This window comes from Mesoplodon bidens, assembly GCF_964165515.1.
Source record: "Mesoplodon bidens genome assembly, chromosome: 16".
NCBI lineage: Eukaryota > Metazoa > Chordata > Mammalia > Artiodactyla > Ziphiidae > Mesoplodon > Mesoplodon bidens.
In genome coordinates, this window is record NC_138173.1 from 38,301,148 (window position 1) to 38,319,080 (window position 17,933).

Consider the following 17,933-nt stretch of genomic DNA (forward strand, 5'->3'; position numbering starts at 1 on the left):
TTAGAGCCTAGGATAGAGTTTCAGGAGTGGGGGGAGTGATGCAGGGATGGTTTTTACAGTGAGAAGAGGGCTAAGACCAGGACCCCAGGAAGCACCAGAATGAAAGAGTGGGAGAGAGGCCGGGCAGGATTGCACAGGAAGAGAAGAAGCACTGATTTACTTTCATGTATGGAGGAGCTACTTCCATTTATTTTTCCTAAAACTTTTCAAAGCTCTACCATTTCATTCTGGGAAAGACCATAAGCCACCAGTCTTATCCTCTCTATTGAATGTTGGAAGCAGCCTGAGTACAGTGGAAAGATCACCAAAGCTCTGGCTCCACCCCTCGATTGTTGGGAAACCTTGGGCAAATGATAACTCTGGAAATTCAGTGTTTTCATTGGTTAAAACATGTGTAACAGGGTCGTTTATAGGAGAAAACTAGAATCATGTATATGAAGAAAGCACTATATGATATTTGCTAACATTTGCCCATGTTTCTAGATGTCAGGTCTTGCTTAAGAAGCTTACCTGTATTATCAAGTTCTGCCTTTAATTCTCTTATCAACCCTAAGATTAGGCACTATTATAATTCCAGATTTACAAATATGAAAACTAAGGTTCAGAGAGGTTAGTTTGCACTCAATATAGATCGTGTGCACGATCTATGAATACACTTTTTCAATTGCGTTAATAAAAAACACAAGAACATTACAGAATGAAGGTAAATGTAAAATGGCCTTAATAACGCTAGCCGGGATATCAAGAGAGTTAATTAGGCGCTTAAACACTGAGAACTAAGTCCTGAGAAGCAGCAGCAAAGCTAGACCTCACGTGGGCCGTCAGCTGTCTCGGAAAGGGGGCGGGGACGCTGGCGCCCAAGACACGAGGGCACATCCCCCGAGAGGACCTAGGTAGTAGAAAATCTCAGAAATGAAGTGGGAAAATTTAAAGCACCGAAAACAAACTTTGCCTAGATCACAGTTTGAACCTGTAGTGTTCACTGCCTTTTACGAAGACAATGAGGCCTACTGATGAGGCTGTTTCATTTGCTCGCTGAGAAACTCCCAGGGAACCGCGGAAACCAACCTGCGACCCAGCTTACCCGGAAAACCAACCTGCGACCCAGCCTACCCGCAAGCCATCTCCCAAGGCAACTGGGAGGAGGCGTGGTCTGAGGATAGGCCCCGCTCTCTTTCTCCAACTCAAATAACGATTGGCTTGGAGGCGCGGCGGTGGCTCCGGGAGGCGGATCCAGGATCCCCAGCTCTGGCTGGGCTGCGCAGCCATTTTGGACTGTGTGGGTTTCCGGGACGTACAGAGAGCGTCCTAGGTCCCGGGGGTTCCGTAGATTACAGGCCCAGGGCCCGCGTCCGAGTGTCAGGTTGGAGCCGGGAAACGTCCCGGCGGGTAGCGGCGGCGAGGGCAGGATGAGCGCGGAGGCGGCGGACCGGGAGGCGGCCACCTCCAGCCGGCCCTGCACCCCGCCGCAGACCTGCTGGTTCGAGTTCCTGCTGGAGGAGTCGCTGTTGGAGAAACATCTGCGCAAGCCCTGCCCGGGTAAGCGCGGCGCCTGCAGCTCGAGCGGAGCGGGACCCGGCCACCGGCGCTGCCCTCCCGTCTCTCACCGTCCCGCGCCTTCTCGGCCACGAACCTGCGGCTCGGGAGGCGGGGACCGGAGCCGAGCTCTGGCGAGGCCCCCGGCTAAGTATTAAACACACCAGTGCGGGGGCACTGCTGTGGGAGGCCAAAGAAAGGCGCAAAACAAAGGCGCTTCCGCATCCACCCCCTTTTACTGTTCGGGGTTTTAACACCTGCGAGATGGCCTTGTGAGAGTATTTGGGTTGGGGAGGCTGGCTCGAACCCTCCTCTTGACAGAACCCCGCACAGTAAATCAGCGGTTCGGGGGCTGATCCTGACACTAATCAGTTAACTATCTTAGGTTCCCATTTAACTGTTTTATTCCTCAACGAGGAGACTTTAGCGACTCTTAATTATATATTTCAAAGTTAAGCTGTAAATCAAAATGAAGAAATCTTTGAAAGCAGAAAAAAACTACAATTGCAAGATGGTTATTGTATAATGATGATCATGATTAATACCCCAGTTAATGAGTGCTCTCAGGGAAGGTGGAAAACCCCAGGCATTTCTGGAAAGAGGTACTGGCATGAAAAGGTAAGTTCCTTGGATGATATTTTGCTGATAAAGTTCGAATCCAGATGTGGCTTGTTCAGTCTAATAGACTGGCCTTAGTCTCCTGGTGGAGACTGCTGTGCGAGGAGTTAGTGTACTTCACTAGGGCGGTTTTACCACCATTATGTTCTTTTAATTAATTGCTTTTGACTAACGTTTGTTGAGTGTTTCTGCGTGCCAGTCACTGTGCTTAATGCTTCATATCTGTTATCTCATTTAATCAGTCTTCATAGTAATCCTGTGAGGTAGGTGGCATTATCCTCTATTTTGCATGACAGAAACAGGTGCAGAGGTAACTGTATGCAGGTCCCACTAATTAAGCGTTAAAACAGTGATTCTAAAGATGACATCTCTTTCCTCTAATTGACATTCGTTGTTTGCTGAACTGAAAATCTATAACCATTATGTTCTTCTCTGTAAAGTGCTTTCTTCTGCAGGAATCTGTTTTCCTTTCTTCCTTACACCCTTCCTGATCTTTCCCTTTAATCCCCAGGCACACTTCTTATAAATCATAATCCTTAGTTATTCTAACTACACAACTGTTTGGATTTTTTTTAACTTTCTTTTTAATTGAAGTATAGTTGATGTACAATGTTTCAGGTGTACAGCAAAGTGGTTACGATATATATATATATATATATTCCTTTTCAGATACTTTTCCATTATAGGTTATTGTAAGATATTGAATATAGTTCCCTGTGCTATACAGTAGGTCCTTGTTTATTTTATATGTATCTGTCAATCCCAAATTCCTAATTTATCCCTCCCTCCTTTCCCATTTGGTAACCATAAATTTGTTTTCTTTGTGAGTCTATTTCTGTTTTGTAAATAAGTTCATTTGTATCACTTTTTTAGATTCTATATAAAGTGATGTCATATGACATTTGTCTTTCTCTGTCTGACTTACTTTTCTTAGTATGATAATCTCTAGGTCCATCCATGTTGCTGCAATGGCATAATTTCATTCTTTTTTATGGCTGAGTAATATTCCAATGTATATATGTACCACATCTTCTTTATCCATTCATCTGTCAGTGGACACTTGGGTTGTTTCCATGTCTTGGCTATTGTGAATAGTGCTGCTATGAACTTATGGGTGCATGTATCTTTTCAAATTAGAGTTGCCAAGGAGTGGGATTGCTGGATCATATAGTAACTCTATTTTTAATTTTTTAAGGAACCTCCGTATTTACATTCCCGTCAATCATGTAGGAGGGTTCCCTTCTTTCCACACCCTCTCCAGCATTTATTATTTGTAGATGTTTTGGTGATGGCCATTCTGACTGGTGTGAGGTGATATGTCATTGTAGTTTTGATTTGCATTTCTCTAATAGCGATATGGAGCATCTTTTCATGTGCCTGTTGGCCTGTTTGGATTCCTTTGTGGTCAAAAACTAATACAGTGAATCCTTTGGATCTTCATAATTAGAACTTAAGTTCAAGAATTATTTTCTTTTAAATCCTAGATCCTGCACCAGTTCAACTTATAGTCCAGTTTTTGGAACAGGCTTCTAAACCTTCAGTTAATGAACAGAACCAAGTTCAACCTCCACCTGATAACAAGAGAAATCGTATTTTAAAGCTTCTTGCTCTTAAAGTTGCTGCACATTTGAAGTGGGACTTAGACGTATTAGAGAAAAGGTATACAAGATTTAAATCAGTTTATTTTTAGTACTATTAGATATCTTGGTTTATTTCAATATGTGTTCTTATAACATTGGCCCTTAAGATGGAAATTATTTTTCTCTGCCTTCTTGGTAAAATATGCAAGTAGTTTTCAAAAGGTATAAGAAAATATTTGACTATTAGATGAATTTAAATAACCTTTTAAAGTATAAACATGGTGTTATCAATAATGAGCCATTTTTTTATTGTTCTTTTTTTTGATGTGGTAAGTAGGAAAGTCCACGCCTAAACAGTTTTAAATGTTCAGTTTACTTTTACATATCTGAAGAAAATGAATAAAAATTAGTGATGGATGGTACATAATGTATGGATGATTCCCTATTGAATAATTCAGTTAATTTTACTGGGCATAAATCAATCACTCTCTCTCAAACTATTAAGCTGTCTTATTAGAATTAGTGGTTATTTGTTTACAGATAAATAATTTCAAAGGCATAGTTATAAAATGATTTGCTTTCATCCCCTTCTCACAATTTAAAAAGAAATACCTTATAGAACATTTGGGAAAATTCAGAAAATAGGAAATAATAGAGGAGGGAAGAGAAATATTTTTAACATTTTTGTATGATTTTTGTTGTTTTTCTTCCTTTATTTATTTTTATTTATTTTTTTGCACTCGGGCCTCTCCCGCCACGGAGCAACAGGCTCCAGACGCGCAGGCTCAGTGGCCATGGCTCACGGGCCCAGCCGCTCCACGGCATGTGGGATCCTCCCGGACCAGGGCACGAACCCGCGTCCCCTGCATTGGCAGGCAGACTCCCAACCACCGCGCCACCAGAGAAGCCCTCCCTTTATTTTTAAACAAAGTTGTGAACATACCTTATATACTGTTTTGATTTGTTTTATTTCACATAGCAGGATATCATGAACATTTTCCCATTTTGTTTTTTGGAGTTTATTCCATTGTATAGATGATTTATTAACTGTTCCTCCATTGACAGTTCTCTCTAGTTTTTCACTTTTATAAATGACAGAGCCTTAAATGTCTATGTCCGTAAACTTTATCTGAATTTTGAGTTACAGCCTTAGTATAGATTGTTAAATTGCTTGGTCAAGTGGTATAAACATTTTTAAAGCACATGATGCATATTACCAGATTGCATTCCAAGAGAGTTGTATTAGTTTATACTCACACTAGTAGTATTTAAACGTTGTTTTTTCACCATATCTTCTATAGCATTAAAATTAGAATTAAAAAAAGTTCTATCCTTTAATTTAAGGGGAAACTTATCCATTAATAGATTTGAGGCATATCAACAGGTAGCAATGTGTACAAAAAAGTATGATGTATGTGTTACACTTGGAAAATTGAGCATTGCTTGGCTATTTGATGGTAAGCAATTAAAATTCTTTTAGATGTGAAATTTATACTGTCATTATGTTAGGAGGTAATTTTTTAGAGATATATTCTGAAATACTTGTGGAAAAAGTGATTTAATATTGGGAATTTGCTTCACAATAATATGGGAAGGAGGGAAGTGGGTGGAGTGGAGATGAAACAAGATTGGCCATCCGTTGATAATTGTTGAAGCTGGATGATGGGCACATTGGGCTATATTATATTATTCTGTCTACTTTTGTATATGTTTAAATTGTTTTCATAATGAAAGCTTAAAAAATCTTTTTGAATTTGATAGGTATATTTTCATATAAGTTGTTGAGACAGGTTAATAAAATGGTCCTGTAGATTTACTCCTTTAACAGTATCATTATTTTTAGTGAAAATACTGCATTGTGTATTTTGTGCTTACACAGCTTATATATCTTTTGATTCTTCCTTTTTAAGTTTGTCTGTTCCAGTATTGAATATGTTACTAAATGAACTGCTGTGCATCAGTAAAGTTCCCCCTGGAACAAAGCACGTAGACATGGATCTGGCCACTTTACCTCCAACCACTGCCATGGCTATACTTCTCTACAACAGATGGTAAATGTTTTCATAAACCTGAAATGTGTTGGGCAGCCTCTCTTTAATTGCGCTCTGACTTTCAGGGATATGCTTTTAAGTTACTCCTTCTACTCTAGGGATCTCCCAGAGGATCTTGGGAACAGTGAATCTGTTGGTGGAGAAAATTTATGACTGCATAGATGAAAAGAATTCTGAGGAAGATGTGGATGACTTACAAAGTTTTTATTATATATCAATTAGAATTTCAGATAGTTTTTAAGTCTTCTAAGGAGTACTTGAAAAAATACTTGAAGTGATATTTAGGGTGTGTTAAATTTTGGTTTTTGGTCTTTTTTACAGGGCGATTAGGACAATTGTTCAAAGTAGTTTTCCTGTCAAACAAGCAAAACCTGGACCTCCTCAGTTAAGTGTGTAAGTTGGCCAATAAGACCCTTCCTTGGCGCTTTTTTCATCAGAATTTTTTTAAAATTTTGTGAGTTTTTAATAACTCCTGGTACAGAAGGGGTAGAGCAGGCATCGGAGGGCAGAAGGCCTGCGTACAGGTGCGTTTGGAGGAGTTAGAAGGGTGGGAGGTTCAGATGGTGCTTTGGCTGTCTAGACTAGAGAGCTCTGCAAGAGGAGGGAGCACTTCGTACGTTGTGCCTTTCATCTTAGCATCAGCTGACCTGCTTCCGAGTATTAAGATGGCTTTCATTTAATTAAATTTACTTGAAGGAGATATATTTGTTTTGTATGCTGGAAATTATTTTAATCTAGAGTGCAAAAGTTAATTACAATAGTTGGATCATATCCGGAGTTTTAAACCTAGTTCTTAAATTCCAGATAGCAACTTACCCAAATTTGGAGGAAGAGAGTATAGTTTCTAACTTGATACAAAGGAGCTTTTGATATCAGTAAATTCTTAAACTGAGGGTTTGTTTATCCTTAATGTCTTAATCATTAGTTCATCTCAAGAGTTTAGCAGCATTCCTAGCACATTTTAAATGCCTAAGAAATAGCTGATAAGTAAATGAATAAATGGAAGAAATCATTATTTCTAGGCAACATTATTTTCTAATGCTACCTACAAATATCACCTAAAAATATCATTAGTAGAGGGACCCTGGTGGCGCAGTGGTTAAGAATCCGCCTGCCAATGCTGGGGACACGGGTTTGAGCTCTGGTCCAGGAAGATCCCACATGTCGTGGAGCAGCTAAACCCGTGTACCACTACTGAGCCTGAGCCTGAGCAACTACTGAGGCTGCGCTCTAGAGCCTGCGAGCCACAACTACTGAAGTCCATGGGCCTAGAAGCCTGTGTTCCGCAACAGGAGAAGCCACCGCAATGAAAAGCCCACACGCAGCAACGAAGACCCAGTGCAGCCAAAAATAGAAATAAATTAAAAAATATATATATCATTATTAGAAAATCATTTTCTGGGTAAAGTTTTTTTCTTTTTTTGGTCAGGGGGTACGCGGGCCTCTCACTGTTGTGGCCTCTCCGTTGTGGAGCACAGGCTCCGGACGCGCAGGCTCAGCGGCCATGGCTCACGGGCCCAACTGCTCTGCGGCATGTGGGATCTTCCCGGACTGGGGCACAATCCCGTGTCCCCTGCATCGGCAGGCAGACTCTCAACCACTGCGCCACCAGGGAAGCCCCTGGGTAAAGTTTTGATGCTTAGCATTTGTGTTATATTTTTGTTTGTTTGCATGTCTATATCACCATGCAGATGCTTATCTTTTGTTACTTTTTAAACACCAAAAAACTGAGGAAATGAATAAATGAAGTAAAAAAAAATTTTGAGTTTTTTTAAAATACAAAGCAATTGAGAAAATAATGGTAAAGGAGCATCAGCACTGAGTTTTTGCTTGTTTTTTAAGCATGAAAAGAAATAGCATTAAAAACATTTTTATTTAAATTCAACCTCACTTTCAAGAATGATCTTTAAGGTTTGAATTTTCAGTCTTTCAAGTAATGTTTGATACTCTTCAATCATTTCTCTTTTAGTATGAATCAGATGCAACAGGAGAAAGAGCTAACAGAAAATATTTTGAAAGTGGTGAGTATTGACATCAGTTACACTCTAACCTTTCTGGGACATATTTAGAGCATGTGTAGGTGCTTCTTCTAATCTTAGGTATATAAGAGTTGGCAAGGTCTAGATGCAATGGCATTTATATTTTTACTTGTTAGAACATAGTTTGGTAATATTCTAAATCGTACATTTAAAAAAAATAATTAATTAATTAATTAATTTTGGCTGCGCTGGGTATTTGTTGCTGTTCCCGGGCTTTCTCTAGTTGCGGTAAATGGGGGCTTCTCTTCATTGTGGTGCGTGGACTTCTTATTGTGGTGGCTTCTCTTTGTTGCAGAGCACGGGCTCTAGGTGCACGGGCTTCAGTAGTGGTGGCTTGCGGGCTCTAGGGTGCAGGCTCAGTGTTGTGGTGCACGGGCTTAGTTGCTCCGCAGCATATGGGATCTTCCCAGACCAGGGCTCGAACCCGTGTCCCGTGCGTTGGCAGGCGGATTCTTAACCACTGCACCACCAGGGAAGTCCCTGTACATGTTTTTAATGTTAGTGAGAGTGCTTTACCACCAATTCTGTTGTCAAATATTTCACAGTACTTTAGCAGATGTGAGAAATCACTCTTATAGGTGATATGTTTATATTCTTTTATGTTCTTCCCAAAATCTACAATAAACATGCATTATATTTTAAAATTTTATTTTTTTAATTAAAAAATTTTTTTCTTAATTTATTTTTATTTTTATTGGCTGTGCCGCACAGCTCACGGGATCTTAGTTCCCCAACCAGGGATTGAACCCGGGGCCCGACAGTGAAAGCGCTGAGTCCTATCCACTGGACTGCCAAGGAATTCCCTAGACCTACTTCTGTAGTCAGAAAAATACAATTATTTTTTAATTGTTCTAGTCAGTATAAAAGTAGAAACACAGTAGTTCCCTTAATTTAAAAATGATCTCTGTAATTCTTTATTTAACACCTACAGTGTGCCAAAGATAACAACTAAAGTTCAGGGACTGGGAGAGGAGAAGGAAGATAAGAGACAGTCTGTATCTATGTACAACAGATAATGTATTTTTAATGTAGAAGCAAAAAACCTGCATCATTTTAATATTATTATCTAATGCCTACTAAAAGTGGCTGGCACATTGAAGCATACAAAACATTTCTTGAATAAATCAGTGGAACTGTGCAAATCTTTAAAACATTTTTCATTATTAACTTTTTTATAGAAGAAAGACATCAATCTTTTCCAATATGTGTTTTCTAATTTCACAATAGGAACCTACTGTTTGATTAAAAAAATTTATTTATTTATTTATTTGGCTGCACTGGGTCTTAGTTGTGGCACTTGGGATCTTTGTTGCCGTGTGCAGGATCTTTTTTTTTTTTTAATTTTTAATTTATTTATTTTTGGCTGCATTGGGTCTTCGTTGCTGTGCGCGGGCTTCCTCTAGTTGTGGCGAGCGGGGGCTACTCTTCGTTGTGGTGCGCAAGCTTCTCATTGCGGTGGCTTCTATTGTGGCAGAGCCCGGGCTCTAGGCCTGCGGGCTTCAGTAGCTGTGGCATGCGGGCTCAGTAGTTGTGGCTCGCAGGCTCAGTAGTTGTGGCGCATGGGCTTAGTTGCTCCGCGGCATGTGGGATCTTCCTGGACCAGGGCTTGAACCCGTGTGCCCTGCATTGGCAGGCGGATTCTTAACCACTGTGCCACCAGAGAAGGCCCCTGTGTGCAGGATCTTTTAGTTGTGGCATGCAGGATCTTTAGTTGCAGCATGCAAACTCTTAGTTGCGGCATGTGGGATGTAGTTCCCGGACCAGGGATCGAACCCAGGCCCCCTGCACTGGGAGCGTGGAGTCTTAGCCACTGGACCACCAGGGAAGTCCCTCTTTTTTTTTTTTTTAAGATAATTTTAACAAATATAATTGCACTCCTGCTATGTGAGAAACATTTTTAAAATAGATTAATACACTAAGCTAGTAAGTATCCTGTAAATATTTTTTGGTTACTATAGTCCAGTGCTGCCATTTTTGTATTTTAATAATTTGTTTGTTGAACTTTTGTAGCTAAAAGAACAAGCTTCTGATTCTATCTTGGTACTAGAGGCAGCCCTTAAGTTAAACAAGGATCTTTATGTCCACACGATGAGAACGCTAGATTTATTGGCCATGGAGCCAGGCGTGGTAAATGGAGAGACTGAGAGTTCCACTGTTGGATTGAAAATCAAAACCGAGGAGATGCAGTGCCAGGTATTTATTTCAGTGGTTAATCAATGCATGGCAAATTTTTGGAAAATCTTGTTTTTAATTAGCATTTATTTCTGCCCTTGTCCCTTCGATTTTGACTTCAGATGCTATTAAGACTTTGTATTGTATTTAATCAGTGAATTTTATAAGACCTCACTTGAAATTTTTCTAAAAGAAATGGAAGGAAAATTTCGTTTGATCTTTTGTCTCTGAACTGGTTTCCCAGTTGTATTTAGGAGACTGACAATGCAGTGAGTATGTAACTAATTTACAGTTCATTCATATTATTAGAAATCTAATCATACCAAAAAAACAAAACAAAACTAATATTGTACTAGACTTTGAAACATGTGGGCTACTAGAGAAACACCTAGTTTTTCGAAGATCTTAAGGTTGCCTGCTTTCTGTAATTCTGTGCTGTAGTTCCTTTGTTGCTTTCAGTTGTTGTTTGTTAGATATTTTTTGTATTGATGTCTTCTGTTTCCCTGCTGGATAGTAAACTCTTCGAGGTCTCTGTTTTTCATATGTTTGCCTCTTTCTCACTTTCCAGCCCAGCATCTTGAGTGTAATAAAAATTTAAAAGTATTTGATGATTGCCCAGAGGGGGCCACTAGCCTTTTACCTTCTGTGTTCTTTGTACATTCTGTGTTCATTGTGTGAGTTGGCATAACTTCTTTAATCCCTATTTCCCAATCCTGAGAGGGCAGAAGTAGCTCTGACTTTAAAGGGTTCGGAGGTACCTTTTCAGATTAGCTGGTTCTGGAGTTGAAAATAATCCCTTTTCGAGACTTGTTAAGCTGGAGTCTCGTACAGCAGGAGGAGGAGTCAGGAGGCACTGACGTTGGGAAGCACTTTAAATGGTCGACGAAACTTCCACGTGGGAGGTTTCCGGTGCTGTCATACCGTCCACTCACTGAGTCTGAGTAAAAGTCTTGGAAACGTGTCTGATTGTCACAATGTAGTGGGTGACAGGACCTGAAAAAACAGAACTCTTACATAAAAGTGCTAGGTTAGCCCTATCAAACATTCTTTTAATTACATAGCTGAGCCACAGTTTCTGGGTTTTGAATAGCAAATTAGTCCTGATACTCATTTCCTGGCATGTTAATGTTGAAAGTGCATTTGCAGTCTTTATGTTACTAAAATTTACCTGACTCAAAAGAAAAATCTGGAATTTTTCCTTAGTTAAACCAAAAGTAGTACTGTCCTTCAGGGCAGCTTCATTATCAGATTTGCTTTTTTGGTTGTTGTTGTTTTAACCTATTGACCACCTCTTAACTGTAGAATTTAGACTTGTTTTAATGGCTAGTCAGTATAATTATACTTGAAAGTATCTTTGTGGTATCTTGTACTCTGCCTGGAAAGGGGAATTATATGTAACTGTAATACGTATGCATATGTATGTGTGTTTATGTGTGTTTAAATCTTTCTCTATTATGTATACACACACATACTATTTTTAAAAATTTCTTTAGCACTCTTTTACCCTAGATGGAAGGAAGTGCTCTAGAATGATAATCAGCCCAACATTAAATGTGGATTAAATAGTGCAAAGTAGTAGTCTAGAGGCTGAGAAGAATTAATCTTGATTTGTTGAACAGGGCAGAATAGTATCTATAATGCATATCAGTAAAGAGTAGTTCAGTCATGAGTACCAGAGACTATTACAGCTTAGGAGTTCAGAGGGGGAATGAGTATCTGTTGGCTAAGGTTGGTTTGGTGTAAATGGAAATACGGGGTGTGGAATGAAGTTCATTTGTAGATCTGATGTGAATGGGGAATTGAGAAAACTGGTGTGATTGAAATAGAGGAGAATAGAGAGGTTTGCAGAGAGAAATTAGTCCAGATTCTGAGATCCTTGAAGATCAGGCCTTGGGGTTTGAACTTTCTCTTACCTGGGGGAATAATTCGAAGGCTTTTTAAGAAAGTCATATTGAGAAGACAGATCAGTCAGCCTTGTGTAGAGTAAATTTGAGATAGAGTATTAGGAACCTAGAGATCTGGCTTCAAGTCTGGGCTCTGCCAGTATTTGGTTATATGCTTTTAAGCAGAGATGTCACTTTCTGGGCCTTAGTGTTCTTGTTCATAAAATGGCCAAGTTGAACTTAGTCTTTGAGTTCCGCATTCAGTAAATCTAGGTATCAATTTATGAACGTTCTTGGAAAAATATACAGGTTCTATTAGAAAAAGACAACTGGAAATGCACTATCGTTTTATAGTCATTCCAATTTCTCAATATTTTATTCTGGCAAGTTCTGTGATAGTAGACATTTGCCCCTTCTATCCCTTTTGGAGAGACACCCCGGTGGCTGTCCCCCTATTCTATGTTAGAAGAACCTCCTACCTTCTGAGACTTGATGGGGGGCAGAGCCTGTTTCCTATAATAAAACTGAAAACTCCAGACACTAGCGTTCTCTAGCCCTTATCCTGCTCCAGGGCAAGTCTGTCACATAGGTGTGACAGACAGATACATTTAGTTTAGACTGAATTAGGAGCTAGCTAGTAGGTCAGTGAAGTGGGGAGGGTAGATAATGCATTGTGATGGTGAGCCAACAGCAACAGTGACAGTAAAATCTAGCTTCCAGGGGCAGCCCTGGCAGAAGTGGAGCTGCTGCTTTCAGTGTCTAGTGCTGGTGGCTGCAGGTGACATGATCTGTGGAGTCTAGTGTTGAGATGGCTGCAGTGGTGTTTCACTGCATCAGTTTTGGCTCTTGTTCTGGCTGCTTGCTTCCCTTCCCCTGTTTGTTTTCCAAGTCTGATTCTTTGCCTTTCCCACTAACTCTGTAGGCCACCTGACATCCTGAGGGTAAATCTGTTTTCTGCTTAATTCAGTCAGAGTTGACTTCTGTTGCTTGTAACTAAGAACATTGATTGTTTCACTGCTCATTGAAATGGTTTTTTCTTTTTTGTTGTATGTGTACCTGTGTTTTGCCGAGATGAAGATGCCTTTGAGTTTTGTCGGCTCTTAAGTTCCTGAAAAATTACTGAGCAAATTGGTATTCATTACCATTTTAGGTGTGTTATGATTTGGGTGCAGCATACTTCCAGCAAGGCTCTACAAATCCAGCTGTCTATGAAAATGCCAGAGAAAAATTTTTTAGAACCAAAGAACTAATTGCAGAGGTAAGTACAATCATAACAGGCATATGATTTTCAGTCCTTTAAAACATCTGTATGTTTTTTGGCTTTAATTTTTCTGATGATAAAAAGACCCAGTAAGTGTTCATTGTTGTAAATTTGGTAGTTCAAAAAAGTAGTGAAAACATCAAAATAAATCTGTAATACCCCTTTCGTGGTTTTAGCTTATTTTGTTTCCAGTTTTTATTCTTTATGTTTTTATACAGTTAAGCTCATGCTGTAATATACTATTTTGTATCTTGCTTAAATATTTGAATAGATATTTTAAATGTATTCTATTCTGTTGTATAGCTGTGCTGTGATTTCATTTTCCTAATGTTTGGGCATTTAGATTGTTTACTGTTTTTATTTATTATAAAGTTGCAAAATTTATATCTCCAAGCATAAATTTTTGTTTGGACTTTAGATACTTTCAAGTTAAATTCCTGCAAGTAGAATTACCATGTCAATGGTCATTATTTTTTTAAAGGATGTAATATGTAAAGCCAAATTGCTTGCTAGGTACATTTCTCCGAAGGCACTCCAATCAGCAGTGAATTTTTTTTTAATTGCTAATTTGATGTGATCTAGAATATCTTTTAAAGATTTGCATTTCCTTGGTTCCTAGTAGGGTAAACATTTTCATGTGTTTGTTGTTTGCATTTTTCTTTTTGTGATTCAGAAAACTGAATTTTAAAGTATATAACTAGGTTTCTGTATGCCTGGTGCCCAGAAAAATTCCCACTTCAATCTTTCCTTTCTTCACCAGAGACATTGATTAAATGTACTAGAGATTTACTTTATTGGGAATCCCCATTTTACTTTGTCTGGGGCACTCATCAGATTTCTAATTTTATGGCATTTCAGGTATAGTAGTTTAAAACTTCAATTTTTTAAAAAAGTGTGTCTTTTAAAATTTTTTTTCTGTTTTGATGGAAGCATTTCTGTTTATTCCAGTTGAGTGAAGATTGAGTTTTCTTTGCTGTCCCCATTTAAATCTCTGCAAGTACATGTATTTTAAAATATTTTAAGCTTGTTTTTAACAGTGTCCACTCTTTGTTAGTATCTTAATTTTCATACCTACATAGAGTAATAATAATGTCTACCTTTATGTTGGCCCGAAAACTCTAAACCAGGAGTCAGCAAACTTTTTTGTAAAGGACTAAATAATAGATATTTTAGGCTTTGTGGGCCATATACAGTTTCTGTGGTATAGTCTAATTTGTTGTTATGGTTTTTTTCCCGCCTTTACAACCCTAAGAATTGTTCTTAGGTCAAGAAATCTATAAAAACAAGCCATGGGCTGGATTTGGCCTGTGAGCAATATTTTGCTGACCCCTGCTCTACACCTTTTAATTTTTTATGGTTCCTCCAGCCCTGAATTTTCCATTAGCATTTTCTTGTACTGTTAAAATGCACTAAATGGGTGCTAGACTATTTCTATTACACTGATGAATAATGATATATACCTCTTACTTTACAGATAGGTTCATTATCTCTTCATTGTACCATAGATGAGAAGCGGTTAGCCGGCTATTGTCAAGCGTGTGGTGTTCTTGTACCTTCTTCTGATAGTGCATCTCAGCAATTGACTCCATATAGTCAAGTCCATATTTGTTTGAGATCTGGCAACTATCAGGTAAGATGTGTGATGGGGATACAACAGTGTAATCGAAAAGCACTGGAAGCCAGACAGCTGAGTTCAGATCCTGACACCACCATTTACAGTTGTGCCATTTAGGGCAAGCCAGACTGTCAGATTGGCCTATAAAATAGTTTTAATAATTAAGCTTCTGGGCTTCCCTGGTGGCGCAGTGGTTGAGAGTCCGCCTGCCGATGCAGGGGACACGGGTTCGTGTCCCGGTCCGGGAAGATCCCACATGCCGCGGAGCTGCTGGGCCCATGAGCCATGGCTGCTGAGCCTGCGCGTCCGGAGCCTGTGCTCCGCAACGGGAGAGGCCACAACAGTGAGAGGCCCGCGTACCGCAAAAAAAAAAAAAAAAAAAAAAAAAAATTAAGCTTCTTATGAGAATCAAATGAGAAGTTATAGTTCATAAACTCTAAGGCAAACCGCTGGACAGATGTTGACTCATTATTGATAATTCTCCTTTCTTGAAGGTATAGAATTTGCCCATTTTAAGTACATTCTGTAAGAAACTCTGTAGGCAGAACTTTTAAAATTACAGGTAGAGAACTTTTAGTTTTATGGAGCCTAAAGTCTTGTGTCTGATCTGAAAGTATGGCCTTGGAACCCTGCCTTATTAGCCACTGCAAACATTAAGAGTGAAGGAGAAAGTGAGCAGAGCGGTTTTGGTAGGTTTGGATAGTCTGTTACGTAGCCCATTTTGCCAGGGAGTCTGGTCATCATCTCAGTTTTAATCATGAAAAGGGCTTAAATTAGTCTGTTGAGATTTTTATTGCACCCTCTGTGTATATATCTTTAGTTTTGTAATGAAAATCACTGGGAATTAGAATTTGTACTTTTAAAATCTTTCTTGGAAAGCCTTCATTCTAGGAAGTGAACAGTGCCTTCATGTTATTTAATTCAAAACAGAAGTTATGAAATGACAAAGCTATAGCATACCTTTAGTTTTGTGTCTCCAAATGGACTTTTAGCCTAGGTTTTTAGTTCAGTTTTCTCAACTAGAGTTTATTTTTTTTCAAAGAAAATAGAAGAGAGGGGATAAGTACTTCCTCCTCCCTCCCTCTGGCCTCTTTTTTGCAAATTCTGCTTTGCCCTAGGGAAGAAAATTAAACTTTCTTGAAGATAGATTTCAGCTACAGATGAAGTTATTCAACACTAGAGATCTTTCAGTTACGTATTCCTAGTACAGGCTTATGGAGGGTGGGGATCAATTATGATAAGATGTAGAATCTTTAAGAAGGTCCCTAGAATGGTAAGACCTGTGCAAACGAGACCTTGGAAATATTAGTCATACATAGGCAACATATTACTGTGAATACAATAAAGTGCCAAAATGTGTCACTCAGAAAGTAGTGTAATGGGTAGCTAGGAAGGGGGAAAGAGCAATTTTGTTGCAACTCTGAAATTTATCACTTCAGTTATGTATGCAGGAGTATCTTAGAAATCATGTTTACCTTTTTCTGTTTTTTGGTAATAAGATTCTGTTTGTATTAACTATATATTTTTGTTTTGTGCTGATGAAGTAGTTATTGAACAGTTGTAACAAATATGTCTTCTCACATTTAGGAAGTGGCTTACTTGCCCCTGTGTAGCCTATGTTTTGCTATGGAGGTGAAACAGTGGTTGCTTTAGAGTTTTGAAACCATTATTGTCAGTGCTTTTGTGGTAGAGCTGATTAGCTTTAGCTGTTTCCAGAAATCCCCACACTATCACCCCTTCTTTCTCTCTTCCATTGATAAAGAGATAAAGAGTTAATAAAGAACAGAAAAAGACTCTAATAATATGGGTGTTTCTGTAATTCACTAAATAATATATTTTAAACCATTTAAATTGATTAGAATAGTTTTTTAACATGTTATATTTAGATGGATTATTTTTAATGAATTATTTTAGTGTTTTAAAAAGTTTGTTGTATGGGGGGCTTCCCTGGTGGCGCAGTGGTTGAGAATCTGCCTGCTAATGCAGGGGACACGGGTTTGAGCCCTGGTCTGGGAGGATCCTACATGCCGCGGAGCGACTGGGCCCGTGAGCCACAACTACTGAGCCTGCGTGTCTGGAGCCTGTGCTCCGCAACAAGAGAGGCCGCGATAGTGAGAGGCCCGCGCACCGCAATGAAGAGTGGCCCCCGCTTGCCACAACTAGGGAAAGCCCTCGCACAGAAACGAAGATCCAACACAGCCAAAAATAAATAAATAAATAAATAAATAAATAAATTCCTACCCCCAACATCTTAAAAAAAAAAAAAAAAAGTTTGTTGTATGAACCCTTCCCCATTTTTTTGGCTGCACTGTGCGGCCTGTGGGATTTTAGTCCCCCTGCAGTGGAAGTGCAGAGTCTTAACCGCTGGACCGCCAGGGAAGTCCCTGAACCCCTATTTAAAGTGGATGAGAAGAATTTAAAAACTTTCTCTCTAATAACATAGCTGAATTACTTATTCATTGATTCTTCGCTCACCTCTCACTTTTGATCTTCAGTTTTCAAAAAGGGTGAGGGGGTGCTATTTGTATCTGTAACGTAATTTTAAAATTTTAGAAAGAGAAGATTTTCCTAGCAAGATTTTTTTTTTTTACCTAGCAAGATGTTTGAATGATTTTCTTCACTGTGTAATTTCTATTATAGAAAGACTTTAAATCTTATTAAAAAAATTTTTTTTGGAAAGATTCTTTCATGATTTTTGAAATGGATGCAATTTTGTGTCTGTGTTCTAGGAGGTAACAAAGATTTTCGCTGAAGACAATTTAACCTTCAGTTTACCTGTGCAGTTCCGGCAGTCAGTCCTAAGAGAGCTCTTTCAGAAAGCTCAACAGGGGTAAGGAAGTGAATTACTTTTTGATTTTTGAATAAAAGGGTAAGTGTGCATTTCAGATTTATCAAAAACATCCCTCCAGACTACCTGTATGTCTAACACAATACTTTCACTTTTTTTTAGTATATGGGAAGTTAACGTGGCCAGAGGAGCCACTTTAATGTTCATCTAATCCATTTTAAAAGTGCTTGGGGAAAAAAATTTACATAGCAGAATTTGATTCTGTTACCTCATCTGTATAGCTAAATTGTCCCTTGATAAATTCAAGACCTTCCCATGACTTAAGTATTTACTAACGTGCCTGAATATTGTAAGATCTTACCTCTCAAGAATAAATGGCTTATTGTGATT

The 17,933-nt window shown here is 38.9% G+C and overlaps 1 protein-coding gene across 1 annotated transcript in view; it reads left to right on the forward strand.

The window, feature by feature from the left end:
• Nucleotides 1-1,261: 1,261 nt before the first annotated feature.
• Nucleotides 1,262-17,933, forward strand: part of INTS8 (integrator complex subunit 8) — a 47,306-nt gene continuing 30,634 nt past the window's right edge. The window contains exons 1-9 of the mRNA XM_081214262.1: nucleotides 1,262-1,539; nucleotides 3,639-3,813; nucleotides 5,645-5,785; nucleotides 6,107-6,178; nucleotides 7,755-7,806; nucleotides 9,835-10,017; nucleotides 13,030-13,137; nucleotides 14,615-14,770; nucleotides 17,485-17,585. Of these exons, the coding sequence (XP_081070388.1) occupies nucleotides 1,410-1,539; nucleotides 3,639-3,813; nucleotides 5,645-5,785; nucleotides 6,107-6,178; nucleotides 7,755-7,806; nucleotides 9,835-10,017; nucleotides 13,030-13,137; nucleotides 14,615-14,770; nucleotides 17,485-17,585 (1,118 nt within the window). The 5' untranslated portion in view covers nucleotides 1,262-1,409. The remainder of the gene's footprint in view (nucleotides 1,540-3,638; nucleotides 3,814-5,644; nucleotides 5,786-6,106; nucleotides 6,179-7,754; nucleotides 7,807-9,834; nucleotides 10,018-13,029; nucleotides 13,138-14,614; nucleotides 14,771-17,484; nucleotides 17,586-17,933) is intronic.